The 23,916-nt window shown below is 46.4% G+C and overlaps 1 protein-coding gene across 2 annotated transcripts in view; it reads right to left on the reverse strand.

Moving 5' to 3' along the window:
• The window catches only part of VPS16 (VPS16 core subunit of CORVET and HOPS complexes), a 315,475-nt gene that overhangs the window by 46,420 nt on the left and 245,139 nt on the right, over positions 1 to 23,916 (reverse strand). For both annotated transcript variants that reach the window (XM_077448719.1, XM_077448718.1), the window contains exon 21: positions 11,128 to 11,297. In XM_077448719.1, coding sequence (XP_077304845.1) covers positions 11,128 to 11,297 — 170 coding nt within the window. The remainder of the gene's footprint in view (positions 1 to 11,127; positions 11,298 to 23,916) is intronic.

Consider the following 23,916-nt stretch of genomic DNA (forward strand, 5'->3'; position numbering starts at 1 on the left):
GATGTTCTGCCGTGTACCAAAACTTTTGCTACGGGGGACTGATAGAACAGTTTAACCCATGTTATGAACTTGGGCCCAAAACCGTATCCGCGCAGGCATTCCCACAAATACCCCCACTCAACTGAGTCAAATGTCTTGGCGGCATCAAGGCTAATGACTGCGCGAGATCCCACGAGTCGTGCGTTGCCCGTAGGTTCAAAAACAGGCGTCGCAGGTTAAAAGCTGTATTCTTGTTGGGCATAAACCCTATTTAGTTTGAGTGAATTAAATTAAGGATAACTTTGCTTAAGCGGATCGAAAGAATTTTGGCTAGAATTTTGATTTCCAATTGAAGTAATGAGATAGGGCGGTAAGATTCTGGGAGGGAGGGATCTTTTCCAGGTTTGGGTATCAAAACTATCAGGGCTTATCTCTTAGACTGTGGGGTGGTGGAAGTGTCAATCATATACTGGAACAACTCTCTCATCTTTGGCACCACAGCCCCCCTGACCTGAGAGTAAAACTGGTGGCCAAGCACGAAATGGCCTCCTCGATATCCTCATCCGTGATGGGGGCCTCGAGCTGAGCAGCCTGCGTCAGAGACAGGGAGGGGAAGCTCACAGTCTGCAACAGGTCCGCCAGCTCCTCCGAGGTGTAATTGGCCGTTGAGGAGTAAAGGTTAGTGAAAAATGTGTGAAATTCTCTGGCTACCAATGCAGCGTCCGTAATTTGGCCACCCTCTGATTCTACCAGGGATACCACCACGGGGGGCCTATGTTCCAGGTGCGCGAGATATGCCAGTAATCTACCTGCACGCTCCCCATGTTCAAAGATCCTTTATTTACAAAAGAAAAAAATTTGTTTAGCTTTCTCAAAATGAAGAGTGTTGACTTGACTATTCGGGATTGTATCCTGACAGAGCGTGCATTATCTGGGGAAGGGTCAGACCTAAATTGCTGCTCAAGAGCATCTAGCTGGGCCTCTGCTTGTCTCAGGACGTGTCTAGAGGACCGTCTGTATCTGGCTATGCGATTTGAGAGTAGCATCTTAGCAGGCAATTTGAAGGACTCCCACACAATCTCAGGCGAGGCCGATCCCCCGTTTGTGGTGAAGAAAAAGGCCAGCTCAGACTGTAGGTTGTCAATATCTGCGAGTGCAGATAACCAAAATGGGCTAAGCCGCCACACCAGAGATGAGGGGGGTGTCCGTATGTCAACAAGAGCCCAGTATAGGGTGTGATCCGATAGTACCCGAGCTCCGTATCCCACCTCCAACAGCCGCGGAAGCAAGGATGGAGTTTTAAAAATATAATCTATCCGCGATATAGTGAAATGGGAAGCAGAGGAGCACGAGTACCCGGGAAGAGTTGGGTGTTTGTGTCTCCAGGTGTCTATTAGTGCAAATTCACACATCAGACGTCCAAACCTCGTGACTCCTTGAGGCCGGGGCTCAGATGCACCCGACTCCATCCTATCCACTTGGGGGTCGATAAGCATATTAAAATCACCCATCCAAAGGGCTGGTGTATTGGGGTACTGTGCCATGAAAATTTATCTGCCATGGTGGAATTGAACAGTTTTGGATATCAGGATCGCAACTCCCCGAGAATGAGGTGTGTGGGGAGCCTGGTACACCCATCCAAGCCATGGCTTTTTAAGGGTGAGCTGCAGGTGCCCTGTCAGGTGGGTCTCCAGCAGTACACAAACTTACGATACGCAGAGCCTTCAGATGTGAGAGGATCACAGTGTGCTTAGGCTTGGCACGTAAACACCTGAGGTTCCACGTCAAAAATTGAATCGGTGGCATGGTATACAGATAGGTTTGGAAATCAACGGCTGGAAACCCAGAGCAGACCACGATGAGTGACAACGCCCCGCCACATACGAGCCAAACCCCATAAGTGCACAATGCTTAAGTATAAACCACATTGACCAGAATTACCTTAACGAGGTCAGTACTGTAAAAAAAAAAAAAAAAACACAAGGAAGGGGCAAAAAGTTGGAAGCAAGCAAACAAATAACACTAGCACTACAGTGCATATTCTGCAACATACACCAGTCCAGCTCCTCTTAATCAGTCCCCACAGCAATCGACCTTGATCGGGAAAATAGTGCTGGCCGGGGAAACACTGCTTTGTCGGCTCATACCTTCCTAATGCAGCAGTACAGTGCATGAAAAAAACAGTCACATTTGGAGCATCCTGCTGCAAACCAACGTTTCAGGGGGGGGGCGAATAGTCTCTGAAAAGCCTGTCGCAGGGAGTCCAGGCAAGTTGTATGGGCACATCTCAGGATACAGTCCTCCTGGGGCCCTGGGGGACAAATCACAGTATGTTACCTGGCCGCAAGCGTGCCTGCATCAGCTCCCATAGATACAGTATTTGGGGAAAAAAATACTGTTCAGGATTCAGTTCAATGCACAATTAAAGTTCCAGATCTCAGACATTTATCTCAGATATTAAGAGGCTGTACTGGATTGCAGGTATAACAACGCGCATTGCCAAATGAGGGGATAATGTTCGCTTACCCAGAGGCACAGCTCCAACAGGTGCTTCAACTGAGGCAGTCAAGATGGGGTCCATTTACATTCTCGCGGCGCTCCAGCCAGGCCATCGCAGAGTCAGGATCCTCGAAAAAGTGGATGCGGTCCTAACCCACCACTTGCAATCTTGCTGGGTACAGCACGGCATACTTCAGATTTTTCACTCGTAGTTGGTGTTGTAACTGTTGTAAACTGTGCGCGGCGGCGCTGGACTTCTGCGGAAAAATCTGGGTACACCGCCACTCGGCCATTCTGGAACGGTAGGTTTCCTTTGTCTTGAGACAATCAGAGTATAGTGTCTCTGTCTCTATAATTCATAAATTTAGCAATGAAAGTGCGTGGAGGCGCACCAGGTGGAGGGGGTTTTGCTGCCAGGCGATGCGTGCGCTCCACCACAAAGGAGGCTGAAAAGGCATCCCTACCGTATGTAGTAGTGAGCAAGTTCTCCAAAAAAGATGGCGGGTCCGAGCCCTCACCTCCCACCGGTACACCCACAAAGTGGAGATTGCACCGTCGCAATCTGTTCTCCATGTCGTCCTGTTTTTGTATGACAGACTGGAGTTGGTGCTGCAGCTGCTCAGTGGTGATCTGTAAAGGAGGGATGTCATCCTCCACTTGTACAATGCGCCGTTCCATCTCAGTCACCCTTTCTCTCAGCTTTTGGAAGTCATGCCATAGTAAAGATAAATCCACCTTCACTTCCTTTTTTTTAGAGGTCAATATTGTTTGGCACTGTGAGATGGCCCCATGACATTGCGCTATAGCCTCAAGCACTTTGGCAGTGTCTCCCGCCGCTTGCTTCGATCAGCTTGTGGCTCGGCGCCATCTTCCCTCCCGGCCTCCTTCTCCTCATGGTGGAACCTGCTGAGCTTGTTGGCGGCTTTAGTCGCAAGCTTGGGGGGTGACATCGCTGCAGAGCGATGCCGGGTAAGTTCGCTGTGGACTTTGTCTGAAATGCTGGAAAGGATATCCCCAGGATCAGTGATTTAAGGATCAACGGCCGGTGGAGCTCTCTTTCAGGCGCCCTACACCATGCCGCCTTAGGCCACGCCCCCATGTCTTTCTATTTACAAAATTGATGAGCACCTATACACGTTTGATAGGGACTACCACCTGCTTCCTCAGGAGAACCAAGAGGAGAAAGACACACTATGCAGTAAGTACCTGGTTACAATAAAAAAGATGATGAATATTCACTTAACAGTTTTCAAAGCGGGGGTCATCTGTTGACATTCAGGGACAACTGATTAGAAGCCATTTCCAAAGGCAACAAGCTAAAATGTCACACTCTGAACCCTCCTAAGTTTATGCTGTCCAACCTGCTCATGCTCCATCAGACTAGCAGACTTTCATGTGGCTCCTGCAGATCTCTTGAGTAAGGCCGCGTACACACGGGCGGATTGTCTGCCCAACTTAGTCCGCTGAAACGTGTTTCAGCGGACAATCCGCTCGTGTGTGGGCTTCAGCGGACTTTTTCAGCGGACAGTCTGGCGGACTAAGTCTTTCGGAATTTCCGTAATTTTGTCCGTCCAAACTTGGTTTCAGTGGACAGTCCGCTCGTGTGTAGGCAAGTTGGACGGACTAAGTATGGCGCATGCTCAGAAAGGATTTACACGCCGAAGGTTGCATTGCAGTGTATTGGACGTCGAATTTCTAGTCCCGTTGTACGTGCCGTACACGTCATCGCGCAAGCTTTCGGCGGACTGTCTGTTCATCGTGTGTGGTCAAGTCCGTTCATTCGAAAGTTGGACGGACTGTCTGTCGGATTGTCTGACGAACTTAGTTGGCCAGACAATCCGCCCGTGTGTACGCGGCCTAAGAGTTACTGCCTTTGTTCCAAAAGCAGAGGTTTCAGGGTTTTAACTCCAACCTAGTCTCTATTCCAAAATCAAAAGGGGGCAACTGCTCCATATAGGATCTGAAGGATTAAATACATTTTAATTAGAGTCCAAACATTTTGCATGGAACCCACTAGGTTTGATATAGTCTCCCTGTACTATCCTCCATGGGCATCAAGAATGCATACTTGCATGTCCCCATCTTTTCAGGGTCTCAAGGCTACATTTGCTTTGCCGTGGGCACACAATAATACCAGTTTGTAGCCCTCCCATTTGGCCTTTCTTTTCCCAAGATACTGGCCGCGGTGCTAGCCATATAACACTTCAAAAGGAATTCCCATTTTAGGACACCTGTATAACTTCCTGTTGAGGAAATAGCTAGCGAAATTCTGTCCCAACAGTGGTGTGGACAGGCCAAAGCCTAAAAATGGTTGGTTGAATCCAGATCCTATCTGGGTCTCATCTTAGGCAGAGTTCAGACCACAGTTTTTCTTACACAGGAAAACGTAACTTTCCGCTCCCAGACTATAACTCTATAGTCCAGGAGCTGATTCTACATGAGAGTTCTCAGCATAATGGTACTCATTTTTGAGGCACCATTTGCTCGACTCCACTCCAGGCCACTACAAGAAACGCAACATTTTGTTATGTGGTGACAGATCGGCTCAGTCTCTGGTCAAGCCAACTCACCTGTCACTGAAGACCAGGTTATCTCTGGTCTGGTGGGTGAGGAATCAAGCTTTGGAGTTGGGAAAAAACATTTCTCCCACTGTCTGGGAAAATCCTGACAACAGATTTTAGACTGTTGGGCTGGGGAGGAGTCCTTGACACTAGAGGAACCGCGACTCCCAATCAACCTTCTGGAGCAATTTGGTTGTCCATGCAACACTGGACTCCCCCCATCTGCAGGGTCATCTGGTTAGAATTCAGTCAGACAACACCATGGCATACATCAAACACCAGGGTGGAACCAAAGTCTTGTCGCCGCAAGAGAACTAAAAAGGATTCTAGCCTGGGCAGAATTCCACATTCCAGGTATGGACAATTTGCAGGCAGACTACCTCAGCTGCCAGTGCCTGGTTCCACCGGACCTGTGCATGGGTGGCAAATGCCAGATGTGAACCTCCTGATCCCCAGGTTCAACAGAACTCTGGAAAGGTTAATTTCCAGATGCAGTGATCTTCTGGCAGAAGCAGACTCTGTAAGAACAGTACAGCTTGATCTTTTCCTCCTCTGCAAACCCCTTCCTTGTCTACTCCACAGGATCGAGATGGAGGGCATACCGGTAATCCTCATAGCTCCTACCTGGACCAGGCAGATGTGATACTGCAACCTAATTAAACTTCTGGTAGACATCAATAGGCTCTTCTAGATCAGCCTATTGATCAAGAAACAGTCATCCACCTTCATGGTTGATGGCATTAATGACATGGTTAAAAATTTACATGCATAAATTCTACCATTGCACATAAAATGTTTACTTCACTGGTTGTGAGAAACAACACTTTAACCCCAGGAAATACTCCATGGTCTGGATCAGCATTTGATCTCGGGTACTATTAACCACTTAACAACTGGCCCATAGCCGAATGACGGCTACAGGGCGGTTGTTTAACTCTGGGAGGCCGTCATATGACGTCCTCCCAGAATTCCGCTCTTGCGCACCCCAGGGGTCGGTACAGCGGAGGGGGAAGAGATGGGTGTCAGCAGCGCTGTGGGCTGCATCTGCAGTGCCCACATCGCTGCTCACCGAAATTTAACCCCTCAATTCCCTGCCAATACTCTGCAATGCCCGCCAATACTCTGCAGTACCAGCCAATACTCTGCAGTACCCGCCAATACTCTGCAGTACCCGCCAATACTCTGCAGTACCCGCCAATACTCTGCAGTACCCGCCAATACTCTGCAGTACCCGCCAATACTCTGCAGTACAATTCCAGCCAATACTCTGCAATACCCTGCCATAAATTGCCATACCCGGAAATACCCAGCCATACTCAGTGATACCCTGCAATACCCAGCCATAGACATCCCCCCTCCCGTCGCCCTCCGGTGCTTCTACCGACTCGCCAATACGATCAAAGTAAGAATCTTTTTTTTTTCTTTTTTTTTTCAGGCTTCCCAGCCTAGAGGTAAGATGTGGGGTCTTATTGACCCCATATCTCACTGTAAAGAGGACCTGTCATGCTATATTCCTATTACAAGGGATGTTTATATTCCTTGTAATAGGAATAAAAGTGATCAAAAAATTTTTGGGGAATAAAATGTCAAACTAATATAAATAAAGTAAAATGAACAATACGAATTTTTTTTTTTTTAAAGCGCCCCTGTTCCCATGTGCTCACATGCAGAAGCGAACTTGGCCAAAATTTATGAAGAAAAATTACTAATCTAAATTTTATAACAGAAACAGAGAAAAATTCTTTTTTTTTTTTTTTTTTTTTTTTACAGGTCTTTTCTTCTATAGCACAATAAAATAAAAAAACAAGCGGTGATTAAATACCACCAAAAGAAAGCTCTATTTGTGTGAAAAAAGGACAAAAATTTCATATAGGTCCAGTGTTCCATGACTGAGTAATTGTCATTCAAAATGTGAGAGCACCGAAAGCTGAAAATTGGTCTGGTTATTAAGGGTGTTTAAGTGCCCAGTGGTCAAGTGGTTAAGAGGCAAATCTTGGATTTGCAATCTTATTGCAAAGACTGTTATAACTTCCTATTCATTGCTCAAAACTTTTGAACTGGATGCCTCTCATGTAGACCCTCCGGTACAAACCTTCAGTGACTCCATAGGATATGAATTTGGATTTGTTGGTACTTTAGAAATCACTTTTGAATCTATGAGGGATATTTCTCTTTACAATTTTACTCACAAGGTTTTGTTCCTTGTCGCCATTACCTCTGTGAGGCATGTGTTTGAATTGGCAGCCTTGTCCTTTAAGAAAGTCAGCAGCACAAGTTGAGAGGGGGGGATTCTTTTTTTTTACAAAAGTGAACTTTATTTGAACAAAGAAGAACATACAGGTCAGCTCAAGGCATACATTCCGTCAATAAAATATCCATGCACATACATCAAACAGGACACTTATCACTAGATAATGGATATACCTCAGATCTGCGCATAGAATTATTAATTCTTCTACACCAAAGTGAGCGGCGTTTGGTAGGGGGAAAAGGGGGGAGAAAAAGGATGCGCCAGGTCCCGGAGGCGTAGGGGGGGCAGTAGTGGGAAAAAGGAAATGCGGGGGGGCCAGGAAAGCAGGGGAGGGCCAGGTTGAGCCACGGGCCCATCCAATGAAAAAGAGGGGGAGAAGGAAAAGGGGGGGGGAGAGAGGATCGAGAAAGGGCCATCCGGGGAACGGGTAACGGTCACCAAACGCACGTCCCACACTCCCTGCCGGTGGATCCTCACTCCCCCTCTGGGTCAGGGGGAGATACCACCAACGACAGAGAGCCCCACGAGTCTATCCAAGAGGACCAGACCTTGTCAAATTTGTGCGGACAATTTCTATTGATATATGTAATTTTGTACAGCGGCAAAACAGCATTCAAGGTATTTCTCCAGGCGACGTGGGGAGAGTGCTTCTGCAAAAACTGGAACAACAGTGACCTCTTAATCTTAGAGTTCAGCCCCCTGGTGTTCCAGGATATAATTTTACAGGAAGACATGAAGCACTACATACCACTCCACAGGATCAGGTCGAGCTCCCGCCACACCGCCATTTCGTGGCCGCACCAGTACAGTTTCAATGGAAGACAGAAGACAGTAATGACAGTTAACAAGCTGACTCATACAAACATCAACATGTTGGAATAAAACAATAACCCCAACCCCAATCCCCCCACCCCCCACCCAACCCAGAGGGGGCTTCACTCCCAAACCAAAAAGGGACAACAGGCCCCGTGGGGACGTGCACTGCAAGAGGGCACCAGAGACCCGTCCTCTGGGGAACAGTACATGGAGCGGGTATTGGAGTCCGGCAAGTCATTGCAAACTTTTCTCCCGGCCGAGACCGGGGGCACGTAGCTTAGAAGCCAAACCTGGCAGGGGGAGTGGGAGGGCAAGAGGGCCACCCACCCACAAGACAGTCAACACGGGCAGAACCCACAGATCCAATAGGCCAGGGGTACCGCAACACAGGGGCCCCAGGGACTATCCGGCTCAACCTAGCAGGTGTCAAATTTCGGAGATCCAGCAAACCCCCATAGGATCCAAAACAAGGCCAGGTCACCCCACACCAGGGGACAATCAGCACAGTTCCCACCCTACCAGAACCCCCAGATAAGCAGGATAACAGGAGATGTCCACGCGACTGGCAGGGTGGCCAGCAGGCACTGCGTGCCGGCTAGATAAGGGGGGGGGAGCAGCTGGGCAAGGGTGGTAAGACGGCCCAGAGGGGACCACCTTCCTTCAGGGCAACGACCATGTCCAGTTCCAAAGTTCATCGGGCCGGAAGCACCGCGGCCCCCGGGGAGTCCCCAGGGCAGCAGGGTCAGCCGAGCAGGTGGCACACTCCAGCAGAGGGGGGGGGGGGGGGGGAAGGGAGGGGATCCACAATAGAGTACTGGCCCGACCAGGCCGCTGCTCCACAGGTTCCTATCGGCTGCCCCCCCCCCCCCAAAAAAAAAAAAAAAACCCCAAACAAGTAGAGAAGCAGGATATGGCCAAGTGGCCAACTGAGTGGCAACAAAGTTCAGGTTACTGGTAAATCAATGCCTCTGCACCGTTTCAATCCATGAGGAGGCCTCCGCCGGGGGAAGTAAAGAATCTCACCTTCTCCCCATCCTCCACCCGCAGCCGGGCCGGGAAGAGCATGCTGTATTTCAAGCCCTTGGAACGCAGCTTGGCTCGGACCCCATCAAAGGACTTGCGTTAGCGCTGCGTTTCCATGGTATAGTCAGGGAAGATCATTAGCCGTGCGTTTTCAAACTTCAGCTCCTGGACCCCTCTAGCCTCCCGCAGCACCACATCTCAGTCTTTATAATGCAGGAGTTTAAAAATAAAGGTGCGAGGGGGAGCGCCCGGTGGGCCTCTAGTAGCTGGCATACGGTGGGCTCTTTCCACTGTAAAGAAGGGGGAGAAATGGGCCCTCGGTAGCAGTTCCTTAAGCAGCCTTTCTATGAAGGAGCCAGGATCATTACCTTCAGAGCCCTCCGGAAGGCCAACGATGCGCAGATTGTTGCGCCGATTTCGGTTCTCGGCGTCCTCCGCACGGGACTCCAGGGCCTTGACTCTGATTTTCAGGGTGTGGATGTCACCGGCATGGTCCCGCACCGCATCCTCCGTCGCGGACACCCGCTGCTCCACCACCACAACCCTGCCACGGAAAGTGTCCAGGTCGCGGCGAATAAAGTCTACGTTGGTCTGCAGGTGGTCCATTTTATCCATCAGTGCCGCCTGACCCGTGGCTATGGTCTGCAGAGCCGCAGCTATGTCCGCCGCGGCCGCGGGAGGAGAGTCTGCGGCCTCCGTCTGAGACGCCATGTGACTCGAGGATGCGGCCCGGCCGCCGGCCAGGGCCCTGTCCCGTACGGCGGTAGGTTGCGAAGACCTCCGTGAGCGCCCGCCGGGCATGACCCGGGAGTCCCCGCTGCCGTCGGAATGCACTCAGCCGCTCAGGGCCACTCCAATGCCGCCAAACAAGGAGGATAAACGGCCGGACTCCGGGAGCTCTGTTACTGAGCGTCCTCTCCCAGCGCCATCTTGGACAAGCCCCCCGAGAGGAGGGATTCTAAAAGACTCTGTCAAGGCACAACACTAGAAACCCCATAACCAAACGAGGAAGACTGCCAGGACCAGAAAACGTGTTTGCTATGTAAATCACAAACCAAATGCAATAGAAGATAAGTGACTTTTTGTGTATCCCTATTGAAAACAGAGTAGTGCATTTGCTAGGAAAGGATGGGTAGCATATGCAGGTGTGTATGTATGCATATTTGTAGCACTCTGTATGCCTTGTATTGTATACCTATAAATGTAAAGAGTTTGCATATGCAGCTATCTTGTTCAGTAAAAGCACATTAATATATCACTGGGTTGTTGCCGTGTCTTTGCTGCAGAAATTATGACAAACAGCAAGAATTAGCAAAACTGAGGGATTTGCACCAAAATAACTGGTTGCTCTCGCTTCGGGGGTTGCATTCATTTTTAATTCAATACACTTGGCCAGAACATAGATTTTTTTATTTTGAACTCGGTTAACCACCTTATTAGATATGCACAATGAAATTCACCCATATCTTTTTTTTTTTCTTCTGGATTCATCTTATGATAGGCCAATTTGCCACTACCGTCTGTTTTAGGACAGTGAGATACCATTCATCCCTCTTTAATTTTCCTAGATTCATAAAAGCTGGTGCATCATTTTTTTACGTCTATCCTTTTGCATTCATTGAGTTGATAAACTGTGGGGCTTATTTACTAAAGGCAAATCCACTTTGCACTGCAAGTGCACTTGGAAGTGCAGTCGCTGTAGATCCAAGGGAGATATGCAAGGAAAATAAAAAAACAGCATTTTAGCTTGCATATGATTGGATGATAAAATCAGCAGGGCTTTCACTCATTTCAGATCTACCCCTTAGATTTAGAGCGACTGCACTTTCACGTGCACTGGGCAGTGCAAAGTGGATTTGCCTTTTGTAAATAACCCCCTGTATGTTGTATTTTGGTATATTCCCAGGTACATTAGATCTAAGTAGTTTGTACTATGATATTTTGTATATAATACTCAGCATGTAACAAAAAACATGATTAGTACAACACTAAAACTACCTTTTTTCAGGAATTTTAAATTCTTTATAAAGCTGTTCAGCTTTTTTCTGCATGTTATCAAGTATCAAGTTGTAGACTGTTTCATGTAAAGAGTAGTTCAGATAAGGCTTATTAAGCTGCTCACGTAGTACACGCTGGATCCTTAGCAATTTAATTTGATCCTCTGTTACCTGTAAAATAGAAAGTGTATTCAGCAACAATTAAGTGAAAATTACCAGAGAACAGTTAAGTAATGATTATTAGTGTTACTAAAGCAGAATGTAAACAAAGCTGAAGTACAGATCGGGAGCAGCCTGCTCCAAACACCACCTAAAGACAATAACTCCTTACCTCCTCACCTCCTTTAGATAATCGCCCTAGTATTTGACAAAATCTGCAAAGTCTTTCTTCATGTGCCCACGTTGTTCCATCAGCGGGGTGTCTTGAAGACTCCAGCAGTGTGGCGACTTCACTAGGGATTAAAACACTGGTGGTGCAGATTTGTTGTGGAGAGTCATGCAACAGTGGATTCCACCAAGTTAAAAAAGAAAGGCTTAAAGTGGTTGTAAATCCTTACAGACCACATTAACCTACAGGTAAGCCTAGATTAAGGCTTACCCGTAGGTGCTTGAAATATCTCCTAGACCTACATGGCCTAGGAGATATTTACAAATCGCTGTATATGGATTTTTTCTGCGCATGCGCCGGAGTTACAGAGGGCACGCTGTGCCGTTTCTAGCTCAGGTCATGCCGTGACTGACGGCTCACTCGTGCATGTGCGGGAGTGACGTCACGCGACTCCGGACAGTCACAGAGCCGGAGTTCACAGCCATGAAGGAAGAGGGATGAAGAATGTACGCTCGCTGCTAGCGAGGAAGACAGGGACATTGAGGGCTTCTCCTGCAGGTAAGTGTCACATAATGGGCTATTATGCGATACATAGTAGCCCATTATGCTTTACCTTTGCAGGGAAACAAAGAGGAAGAAAAACCCATCAGGGTTTTCTTCCACTTTAAGAATTTTATTTTTAGTTCAATCTTATTTTATTGAAAAAAGTAAACAATATAGTCTTGCATACATATGGATACAAACAAAGTATCATACACAAGTATGATCTTTCAAATAATAGAACATGGTCATATAACAGATCAAGAATCCATAGCAAAGTGATACATTGAAAAACATAACACTTGTAAATAAACAGAGCACCAATGTCCTCATTGTACCGGTTATTCATGGGTAAAAGGTAATACAATATCAGCAGGGGCATAACTAGAAATCACAGGGCCCCATAGCAGTGGTGGCAATTTATGCGGCTGCGTTTGATGGCACAGTGGCTGCTGTATGCAGCTGCATGTGTCGGGACAGGGCCGGACTCGCGTGGGCCCTGGAGACTTAACAGTAAACTTACATTCCTCATCCTCACCCAGGGGTGGATCCAGAGTCTAGTCTTGGGAAGGGCACTGCCAGAAAATAAAACATTTTGGGGGCAATTTATTTAGGACTGGCACCATGGTTTTTATGGCGTCAGGATGATTGAAGCACATTATTTTTATCATTACAAGTGTGTCACTTGCCACCGTTGCCTGCCACCAGATGCAGATTGTCACATGCCACAAGTTGCGGATTGCCCACTTGCCACGTCACCTGCCACAAGTTGTGGACTGTCCACTTGCCACGTCACCTGCCACAAGTTGCGGACTGTCCACTTGCCACGTCAACTGCCACAAGTTGTGGATTGTCACTTGCCACGTCACCGGTCATAAGTTGCAGATTGTAATTTTCCTGCTAAGCTGGGGAATGGAGATTTTCACTTCCTGTGTCCCAGTCTGAGTCAGGTCGCAGAGAGATGATGTAATCTCTCTGCTGCCTGCACAGTGAGTGTGGGCGGAACTGCCAGGAAGCAGGGCGGGCGCTAGGCGGTGAGACATTATGTCATCTCTCTGCTCCGCCACCCGCTGATTGGCCACCCACCGAGCCCATCCCATCTGCTCTCTCGCCCGCCTGCCGAGACGCACAGCTGCGTCCGCTCACCCGCCTCCCGCACTGCATGCCGACTCACAGGGCCTCACTCGGCTGCAGGCCCCATAGCGCCCATATGGGTCGCTATGCCGGTAGTTCTGCCACTGAACATCAGGAAGTACATTGGAAAATTGTTATTCTGAAAAAGTATGCTGAAGGGATCGCACTTAGTCACAAATGGATGTGAAAGATTGCTCACAGGGCTGTTAAAGGAGCATATACGCAAAGGAAGGAAAGAATGTACATAGCAGGGGACAGAGAGATAGGGAATAAGAAATAAGAAACACTCCATCTAGGCTACAAGGTGTTTGCATCAGAGTCTCCTTCTACCCAAGAGATAAACTCTGAGGAGTCCATGCAAAAAAGTAGAAAGACTGGTGCTATGAAAGTCAGCTAAAACATCATTTTATTGCATGTAAATAGCAGTCAAAAAGAAAGCCAACACATTTTGACGATGATTAAGGCCTGACGGACAAATGCATTGGCTTTTTTGACTGCTGTTCACATGCAATATTTTTATACCACCAGCCCATCTCCTTTTTTGCATGGACTATATGGAGGTTTACAGAGACTTCATAGGCTGAGTGCTGTGTTTTGAGGCTCACCAGGCATAGCAACAGGAACTGGTAGTAGCTTCGATGCACCCGTTCCAAAACTCTGAGGAGTAGCGAAACATGGACCACGAAGTCCAGATGATAGAAAACTGCTAATCCTTACCAGTTTCCTGAGCCAACAGACATTTCTCAATATGGTCCACTTCAGGAGCCCTGTATCCCAGGGAAGGCATGGTTGTCAATCTCCAGTGTCGGGGAATCACCACTCTGGCCACAGCTAAAAAGTGTAATTTTTTTTAATGGATTTTAAAGTTCCGGGAAGCATAGATAAAAGGGCCATCTCAGGTGAGGGTTGAATAGAGGTCGCCATCAGCCTGCAGTGTAATTTAAAGATTTGGTGTCAAAATTGCCTCATAGGAGGCATGGTACCCCTAGATCCCAGACGTCGCCAACAGGTATCTGGTAATGTCGAGTGGAAGTGGTGTATAGTCGAAGAGCATCTGTACCATCTTGTCAGCAGTTTGAACCCTTTTTCCTGATTCTTAGTGGCTAGGGAAAGCTTGTGTGTTAAGATAAAACATTTTTTCCAATCCGCTAGGGAGACTGAGTGGCGAAATTCTAGTTCACTGGACTGGGTGTAAGGTGGGAGGTCAGGAGATGAAGCAGTGAGCAATGAGGAGTAAAGTTGGGAGACCACGAGTGTAAGAGGGTCAGCCTGCAGAAGCATACCCTTGAATCTTGTTGGGTCAGCTAGAATATCTGGAATAAATGGGAGAGTATGAATGTAGGAAGTTACTTGCTGTCTCTGGAACCACTGCATAGACTCTATGCAGGGGTGGCCAACCAGACGAAGACCAAGAGCCACATTTTTTACGAAGTTACCGCAAAGAGCCACATCATACGCATGGGCACACACGAACATCACCCCATCCCTTCCTCATACACACATACTTTTGCTCAGCTGGATTTATTGTAAATGTCACACACTGTTTTAACACTACAAAGACCACAGGCCAGCCATTTTCATCAAGTCAGTAATCTTCCTTTGAAAGTACATCCATGTGACATAAGACAGCAGCTCATCTAATTTCCAAAATACAAATTGTCTTACAAACAGTAAACTGGTCAGGATAACAATAAACAGTTAATGGGTCTTCTAGCCTGAACTAGCAGTAAATTCTTCCAAAAAACATCACAGAAAGCATGCAGCGCACACAGAGCTCTGGATAAATAAGTGAAAAGAAGCTGAAATGGTTAACAGCCAACCGTGTGTCACACTATCAACAGACAGAGAATGTGCCCAGCAGATCTTATCAGTGTGCAGGTAAAACAGCTATTAAAAAACAAAAACAAAAAAAAAGTACAGAGCAAGACAGAGGGAGAAGGGAGGACAGATCAGTAACCTGCACACTTGTGGTCATACCTTCTTGTATCTCATCGGCTTCAGATACAGTGTTTCTCCTTCCTCTGCCCCCCTTCAGCCTCACTTCAGTGCCTATGTATTCAAATGTGGCGGGCTGTAGAGGGGGCGGGCTGGGGAGGCACTACCTGCTGATTGGCTGTTGATGTGTGGGAGGAGCGGAGCAGGTCCTCGCTTATACTCTCATAAGCAGAGGAGTGCAGAGACTCGGGCTGCCTGTCACTGAACCATCGGCCCAGTCCGAACGCAAGAGCCGCATAGAACCGGGCAAAGTGCCGCATGCGGCTCGCGAGCCGCGGGTTGGCCACCCCTGGCATAGAGTGTCGAGAGAGTGGCCCAGAAGGGGTATCTGGCGTTAAAGATGGGTCTGCTCGAAGAACTTGGACAATGGTCTTCTTTTCACCATGGGCCATACCTCTCCCTGTGCAAAGCCGGTGGGAAGGCCGGGATCCCAAAAAAGGGGGGTCATAGGTCCTAGGGGTTTAGAAAGACTACCTTGGGATATCAAGCGGTCCCAGACTTGGATTGTCTGGTGCGTTAGGTCACTAGGGGGAAACAAGCCCCTATGATATCTGGACAAGGTCCACGGGAGAGTGCAGAGATCAGTTGGGTTCATGTGGCTCTCTAGTTGAACCCAATGATTGAACCAATCCAGTATTCGAGTAATTACTGCTGCCTTATGATATATTGAAGCATCTAGGGCTGCAGCTCCTCAAACTTTTGGGAGGATAATGTTTCATATCGTATTGGGGGACAGTCTGCATTACAGATGAATTTTGAAAATATCTGGCGTCATTTCTGGAAATACTAGGTAGGGATGCAGATAAGGATCCTTTGGAATAGGTAGAGGAACCAAGGAAGAACCTCTATTTTCAGGGCATTTACCCTACCAAGCTATGAAAGCTGTCTGGACGCATAAGTGGACAAATCTGCCTGGGCTCTAAGGAGCAAAAGAGTAAAGTTGCTGGATAAAAGCTGAGATGTGTCTGCAGGTATTTGAATTGCAACATACCGATGGAAATGGAACCGGTTTTAAAATAAAATGTGGTTGAAAGTTGTTGTGCAGACATCTCTGGTAATGAAATATTAAGGATTTCTGATTTACTGTAGTTCACTTTGAAATTGCGGACTACCCCAAACATCTGAATCTCCTGTAGAACTGAGGGGAGGGACAAATCACAGCTCCTAATGTAAGCAGCTCATTGTCCAGAATGAACTAGCTGTTTTATGTTAGTGGGTACACAGCGGTCTAGGGTGGTATTCGGTTATGGCAGGGCTTGATCATGTTTATTTGCCACCTTATATACAAAGGTTCCTGATTTGTTTGCAATATGTGTAGTAGCTTTATAGTGTAATGAATGAGTCCAGATTTGGATAGATTTAAAGCTGATTCCCAGCTTTAGTTTCAGTTTAAATGGCTTGTCCGAGCCAAGCTGGCCCAAAGAAACTACTTCCCTCGCTAATGTGTGGCAGGGTGTACTGTGTAAACTGTAGCTGAGGCTACATACAGTATACAGCACTGTGTTCTGGGTGCAAGATGAGACCTTCCTGTAACACCTTTAACAAAAAAACATTGGTCTAAAAGATGCTTTGTATCCCATCAATGAATGCAAAGCTTCCTCTGATTGGCGGAGACAGAGAGGCAGGCTGATGAGGTCACAATCTTTGACTGAGCCAAACAGAGGAAGTTTTGTATTCATTAACAGAATACAAAGTTGTCTATGAATGGCTGAGAGCGGGTGTGAGCAAAATAGCTGGCTTAAACAAACTTTTTAAACTGAAACTAAAGCTGTGCTATATGGGAGTTCCATCATTTCCTCTATGTTGTTAAGTCTGGTGTCAGTTTTTAATATTTTGATTCAAGGCATAATTGCCACAATGCTCTCATCCCATCACCAGCATCTACTGGAAACTTTGGGTGAAAACTTGTGCGATATAACATTGTAGGTGCATATTATATCTGTTTTTCTGTGTGCTAACATTCAAAGAGCATTTATGTACTTTATGATTAATCATCAGGATCTGATTTGCGCAAGTTTGGTTTGTAAGTGTGTGTATGCAGCAAAAGAATTTGAAGTACTGACATGCCATCAGTTTAACGTGGGGGCAATTGTGTTGCCAAGAAGTTCTGAGACATACCAGGTAAAAAGTCTAGGTTAATTTGCATTAGCATAAGGGGACCAGTAACTTATGAAATAGATAAAGGATTTAAAACTTGCAAAAAAGAATTTTAAAGTAGGGTCCATAGGAGGGTGTTCATGAATCCACACGTTTGTATTTTGGGTTGGTCCACTGTAGGGACTCCAGAGACTGATGCCCGAAAGCCTGTTTCCAGACTAATCCAATCCCTGTGGGTTGAGTGAATGTTCCAATCTACTAGTATTGTGAGTTAGCATCCCCAAAAGTATTCCTTCAGTTGTGGAAGACCTATACGTATCACACCTTGTTTTTTTTTTTTTTAAAGACAGATAAAGGTATAGGTTTATAGGTTTAGTTTAGGAGCTGTGTGCCACCATATAAATGCTCAAAAGATCTTTTGCTAAGAGAGAAAGAAAGTTTTGGTTAAATTAAAAGGAACAGCATTGAAAACATAGTCGTTTTGAGAGGGTGTTCATGTTTAAAGCAAAAATGCAACCCGTCTAAAGTTTTAAAGTCTTGTAGAAGGTTTTACAAAAGAGGATTATTACAGGAGTATAACTGCCAGATGGGAAGGGAGTTGTATTCCCAAACAGGTGATCATAGCAGTTTTCCATAAAGAAGGAATGCTTAGCATTATGCGACAGTTGTTGTGGGAAGGAAGATGTTTAATGCAAAAGATTTGGTACAGCTGATTTACAGTTAGATCTGATAGGCATTGGTATTCCTTCAGTGCTCTCATCAAGTGGGGGATCATGAGGGTTCTGCTTGGGATAGAAGCAGAATATTCCCAACGCACACATTCCTGGAAATGGCTGTAGATGCAAGTGGGTGCTGTAGCGACCACCGGCTGGAAATCAAAGATATTAAAAGTGGAAAAAATGTCACCAGTGGAATATTAGTCACAACAACTATGGCCCAGGAAGGGGCTGAAACATGTCAACTTTGCTCTGTATTACGGTATGTTTTGATGGATTTTAAATAAATATTCTAAGGATTTTTAACTGTGCACCTTGTACCAGAACTTTATTTGATTTGTGTTGTGACCAAGGGGTTTGCCCTACAGGGGAGCATATCACACTCCTGCACAGGGGTCAAGTCCTGGGGAAAAAAAGTGTGGGAACTCCCACCCAAGATCCACTCCCCCACCAAAAAAATTAATAAATGATATGGTCATATACACGAATGCTTCAAAAGTGGTATTTTTCATCCAATTTTCGTATTGTGTGTATGAAACTTAACTGTTAGTACATAAATACGCGAATTCTCTGAATATTCAGCATTTGTTCAATTGTTTCATAGTTAGTAAGGTTGAATAAAGATACCAGTTCATCCAGTTCAACCTGAGTGAGTGTCTACAATTGTCCCTATCCCTGTACATTGCACACTCACATTGGTCCCTACCCTCAATGAGCCCACAATCCAAGGTCCCCATTCATATACTAGGGCCAATTTTGGACAGAAGCCAATTAGCCTGCCTGCATGTCTTTGGATTGTGGGAGGAAACCGGAGTACCCGGAGGAAACCCACACAGGCACAGGGAGAACATGCAAACTCCAGGCAGGTAGTGTCGTGGTTGGGATTCGAACCAGCGATGCTTCTTACTGCTAGGTGAGAGTGCTAACCACTACACCACTGTGCCGCTAAATTGTGCTTCCATGCAAATGTGAACATCATGTTCTGATCTTTATTGGGGAATTTTATTTTGTATATATAGAGTGTTTATGTGGTGAGTTTACACTTTTCATTGAACAGAGCTTGGATAACACAGGGTTAAATGGAAAGGTCATAAATTATCTGCACATTATCTGGACAGAATGCTTGGGGAGATAGTGATATGTTCCTGCTTAGGAGATGTATGTTAGCTTGAGGGGCTGCAAACTCTGCAGGGCTCCAACACACACTCGCTGCTATTCCAACCCTTCCCATATTTCCACATAAACTTCCTTCCTGGCATTAAACTTTGCCAGGTATTGTGCTCAGCTTACCACCCCAAACTGATGTTCCTCCCTCAGCTCACCTCTCTCCCTGCATTTCCTGTTAGCAGAAAAGCTGTGCTCCTCTGGGTTCTCTCATCATATGGCACTGAAGATAGAGGAGGGCAGGATTCAGCGGGACACACCTACCAAGTATGCAGTAGACTGGGGGGAGGAGGGGAGATAAGGAGACAGAAAATCAGGAGGAGCCGGCGGGGAGGAGCACATCATGAGAGGTCTGACTAAATACAATCTCTTAGCAGTAGGAACCTGATCTACCCGTCAGCTAGCTGTGATTGACAGGTAGATCAAAGTGTAAGCTGTCATGGGGCCCCCTACTGGCAATGCCTGAATGGTCAGGTGTGCGGCACTTACTATTGCGAGCTGTATGGGCAGTTGCTGGTGTAGCACCTGCCACATAGCTCGCATACTTCAAAGTCTTGCAGGACACAGCTGCTAACGGGAACTGAGTTCCTGTTGTGGAAAAAGTACAGGAACTCCGTTCCCATGCGTTTCCACAGGACTTGAACCCTGCTCCTGCAGACATAAGCCATATAGTCTCCTAAAATAAAATATAACTGCACTACTAGAAACTCAAAACACAATACAAGCAGCCAACATTGACAATAATACAATTGCATAAAACATAAAAACCAAAAAATTTAGCGCTTAAAATAGAAAACACCTCATGGAGAGAAGTGTTATTATAACACACAAAAAAATATAAATGTAATAGATAGCGTAGCCAAGCTACACCAAATAAAGGCAAGTGCACTTAGTATAACTACACAAGTGTGAAAAAGTCTTTGTGACTCGTGACATGAAAAAACAAAAAAAGTTCAAATAATGGATGTACCAAGTGGCCTGGGACTATACCAAGACCCTACATAAGAAAAGACAATAGTCTCTATAATCCTAGATGATCACTTCACGGTAGAGAGTAGTCAGGATCTGTTGCAATGCCACACGTCAAAATACCCCAGAGGTGAAGACAGCAGCTGGATGTCACCCTTCATACAGATACCACGTTATAAACAGGAAAGGTAATGGATACGCTTACCCGAAGGTGTGGACCCACACACCTTGGTGGTGAGTCATTCAGACATCAAATTGCGATAGACAGCAATTCCACCATCCAGGTGATGTAAACCTCAGCTATGCCAATACACCATCCAATCTCGGGGGATCGAATCCGGGAAATTTTTTCGGCTCCAAGGTGGTAAAAAGGACAATCACACCCCAAATAGGTTTTTATAAGCCATATAGTGACTGATGAAACTAGTGTATTTGGAGCTCAGGAAGATGTTAACTGGCAAATATATTAGGCATGCTAACAAATGTTATTAAAGGGAACTTTGTTTTTGTTTTTTTTTATTGGTCAATTTATTTAATTTTTTTTTAAAGGAGAAGTATGGGTTTGGTTTTTTTCCCATAATCATACTTACCCATCTGTCCCCCGGTGTCCCTGCACTGAGAACCAAGCCATCGAACACCTGTCGATGGCTCAGTTCTCTTGGGTCCCCTAGAGGAGAGCTGCTGACTGCCCCTCCACAGCTCTCCTGCTCTGCTCCTCTACGCTCACTAGAGCACTGAGCTGTGGAGGGCCAGGGAGTGGCCGTCTCATCGGCTCGCTGAGAGGCTGAGAATGCCATCAGCACCTGTAAGATCCAGACTTCTGAAGTTAGGATGACGCGGTGCCTGGACTGATCTTGGTGACGTCAGCAGAGAGCGAACGTCAGACCGCTCTCTGCTGAAGACGGGTCACAGGAGTGAATAACGAATTCCACTCCTGTGACCCTTAGAAGCCTATCCGAATAAGCTCAGGCTGGACTTCTCCTAAGTGTCAAGCTTATAAACTGGTGTTATATATCATTTTCCCTATTTTGTATATTTTTATATCACACATAAATATTTTATAAAGGGTGTCTCTTATACATAAAATTTTTTAACGCATTCTGGGCTTACCTTGTTGCCTACTATGACTGGGGAGGGGAAGGGGCAAGTGTAAATCTACAAACCCATTACAAAAAAGTTGGAATACTGTGTAAAATCGACATAAAATAGAATGCGATCATTTGCATTTGACTCGACTACTACAACTCTCTCCTCATTGGCTTACCTTTAAACAGGCCATCATGAATGCTGCTGCCAGACTCATCGCCCTTACAAACCATTCCGCGTCTGCTACCCTTCTCTGCAATCCCTCCATTGGCTGCTACTCACCCAACAAATTAAATTAAAAATACTAACAATAACTTACAAAGCCATCCACAACCTGGCCCCCAGCTACATCACTAACCTAGTCTCAAAATACCAAATTGTTCTTTTCATTCCTCTCAAGACCTCCTGCTCACTAATTTCCTTGTCATCTCTTCCCATGCTCTACTCCAGGACTTCTTCCGAGTCTCTACCATCCTTTGGAATTCCCTGACCCAATCTGTCAGACCATCTCCTACTCTATCCACTTTTAAGTGATCCCTGAAAACTTTTCTCTTCAGAGAAGCCTATCCTGTCTCCACCTAACAACTGTATTTTTATTTCTCCATTAGATCATACCTTTTGTACCACTTGACCCTCCCTTTTAGATTGTAATCTCTAGCGAGGGCTAGATTCCTCCTGTATTGAACTGTATTGTAACTGTACTGTTTGCCCTAACGTTGTAAAGCACTGCACAAACTGCGCTATATAAATCCTGTATAATAATAATAATAAGCAAATCTCATGAACCCATATTTTATTCGCAATAGAAAATAAATCAAATGTTTAAGCTGAGAAAATTTACCAATTTACCCACTTGACCTGCAGCTATATCTCCAGCTCTTTTGCTGAGGAGGGTTGTATCTTTGTGTGTGTGCTGCCAAAGCAAGCACCGTTTGTATCTGCAAACTGTGTCCCCAGCGCCTGCGCCACGTGCCTTGTGGACGCTATGTCCCACACATGGCACCGTGCTTAAGCCATGCCCCCTCTGCACATCAACCTGCCCACTCTTTTTACAACTATGAAGTGGTTCCCACGTGCATGTGTGAGCGGCGTATGGGTCTTGCCAGTCGGCAGACCCAGTGAGAGGTGAGGCCTCATCATCCACCACTGTCACACAGTAAAAACACAATACACGTACAAAATATATGGGAAGCCACCGCACCCCCCGAGGAGGAGGGGGGGGGGTACGGGTTGGGGGGGGGTACACGTGATGTACCTGCTAGCCCCTTCTTTCAGGGGGAAGAATACATTACTTCTTTCCTGATAAGAATCCCCTGACAAGCTGCATGGATGAGACATTCACAGAGCTGTCTGAGAGGCAACGTTAAAGGTATGTGAATTTACTCCCTCTAGTGAAGACTTTAAAGCAACATTTTACTCATGGAAGAAAAAAAACATAGGTGGACTTTTTTGCAGTTCCTAGGCTTCTTCTACCTTATCCTTGCAGCAGGATACTGCTGAAGTCAGACAGACTCAAACTTCCCCCATCACAGCGGGCTGCGTTAGCAAACCTTCAAGGACCCTTCAAGGTCCCTTTTTTAATCGGGGTTCCACTCCCTTGGACCTGTATTAGTACCCCGCCAGGAAAAGCTTTAGGTAATGTAAGCATGACCAAAAAGCCCTGGGTCCCGGGGTCCAGCCCTGCAAGGAGAGGAGTTACAGGCAAAACCTTGTGCTTCGTATACAAGGCCCGGGTACCATCCACCTTGGCCTCAGTGGCACTTTGGATGGATCCAGTCTATGGAGGCTGTTTAAATCCAGCAAGGATCCCTCCAGTCGAGCTATTCAGAGCACATCTTCACTTGTGACCAACACCTTAGACACTGGCGAAAAAACTGAGGTGCTCCTGGTATAGGAGGGGTTATATAGGGAGGCAACTTCCTGTTTAGGGTGTGCCAGTGTCCATCACCTAAAGGAGGCTTATAACCCACAGAGTAATTACTATGCTGCTCTATGTCCCGTGATGTACGATAAAGAAAAAGAGCTTTTGACTTCATTTTAGATCGACTTCAAAGCAGGAGGTGAGCATTCAGTCATATTACGTGGCAGAGTGCATGCATGACATGAGATGGCTGATTTTTGATTTTTTTTGGATGAAGATTGCCAAGACCCTGAAACTGAGCTGCAGCACGGTGGCCAAGACCATACAGCAGTTTAACAGGACAGGTTCCACTCAGAATAGGCCTCGCCATGGTTGCCTACAAAAGTTGAGTGCACTTGCTGACGTATGAGTGCTGCCAGTCAGTGCTCAGACCAAATTGGTCTGCATGGCTGTTGTAGAAGAAAGCCTCTTCTAAAGATGACGCACAAGAAAGCTTGAAAAGTTTTCTGAAGACAAGCAGTCTAAGGACATGGATTACTGGAACCATGTCCTTTGGTCTGATGAAACAAAGAAACTTATTTGGTTCAGATGGTGTCCAGCGTGTGTGGCGGCAACCAGGTGAGGAGTACAAAGACAAGTGTGTCTTGCCTACAGTCAAGTGTGGTGGTGGGACTGTCATGGTCTGGGGCTGCATGAGTGCTGCTGGCAATAGGGAGATACAGTTCATTGATCGAACCATAAATGCCAACATGTACTGTGACATACTTAAGCAGAGCATGATCCCTTGCCTTCAGAGACTGGGCCACAGGGCAGTATTCCAACATGATACTGACCCCAAACACACCTCCAAGACGACCACTGCCTTGCTAAAGAAGCTGAGGGTAAAGGTGATGGACTGGC

The sequence above is a fragment of the Lithobates pipiens genome, unplaced genomic scaffold (genome assembly GCF_037356315.1).
Source record: "Lithobates pipiens isolate NorthernLeopardFrog02 unplaced genomic scaffold, aLitPip1_a1.2 Scaffold_22, whole genome shotgun sequence".
Taxonomy (NCBI): Eukaryota; Metazoa; Chordata; class Amphibia; order Anura; family Ranidae; genus Lithobates; species Lithobates pipiens.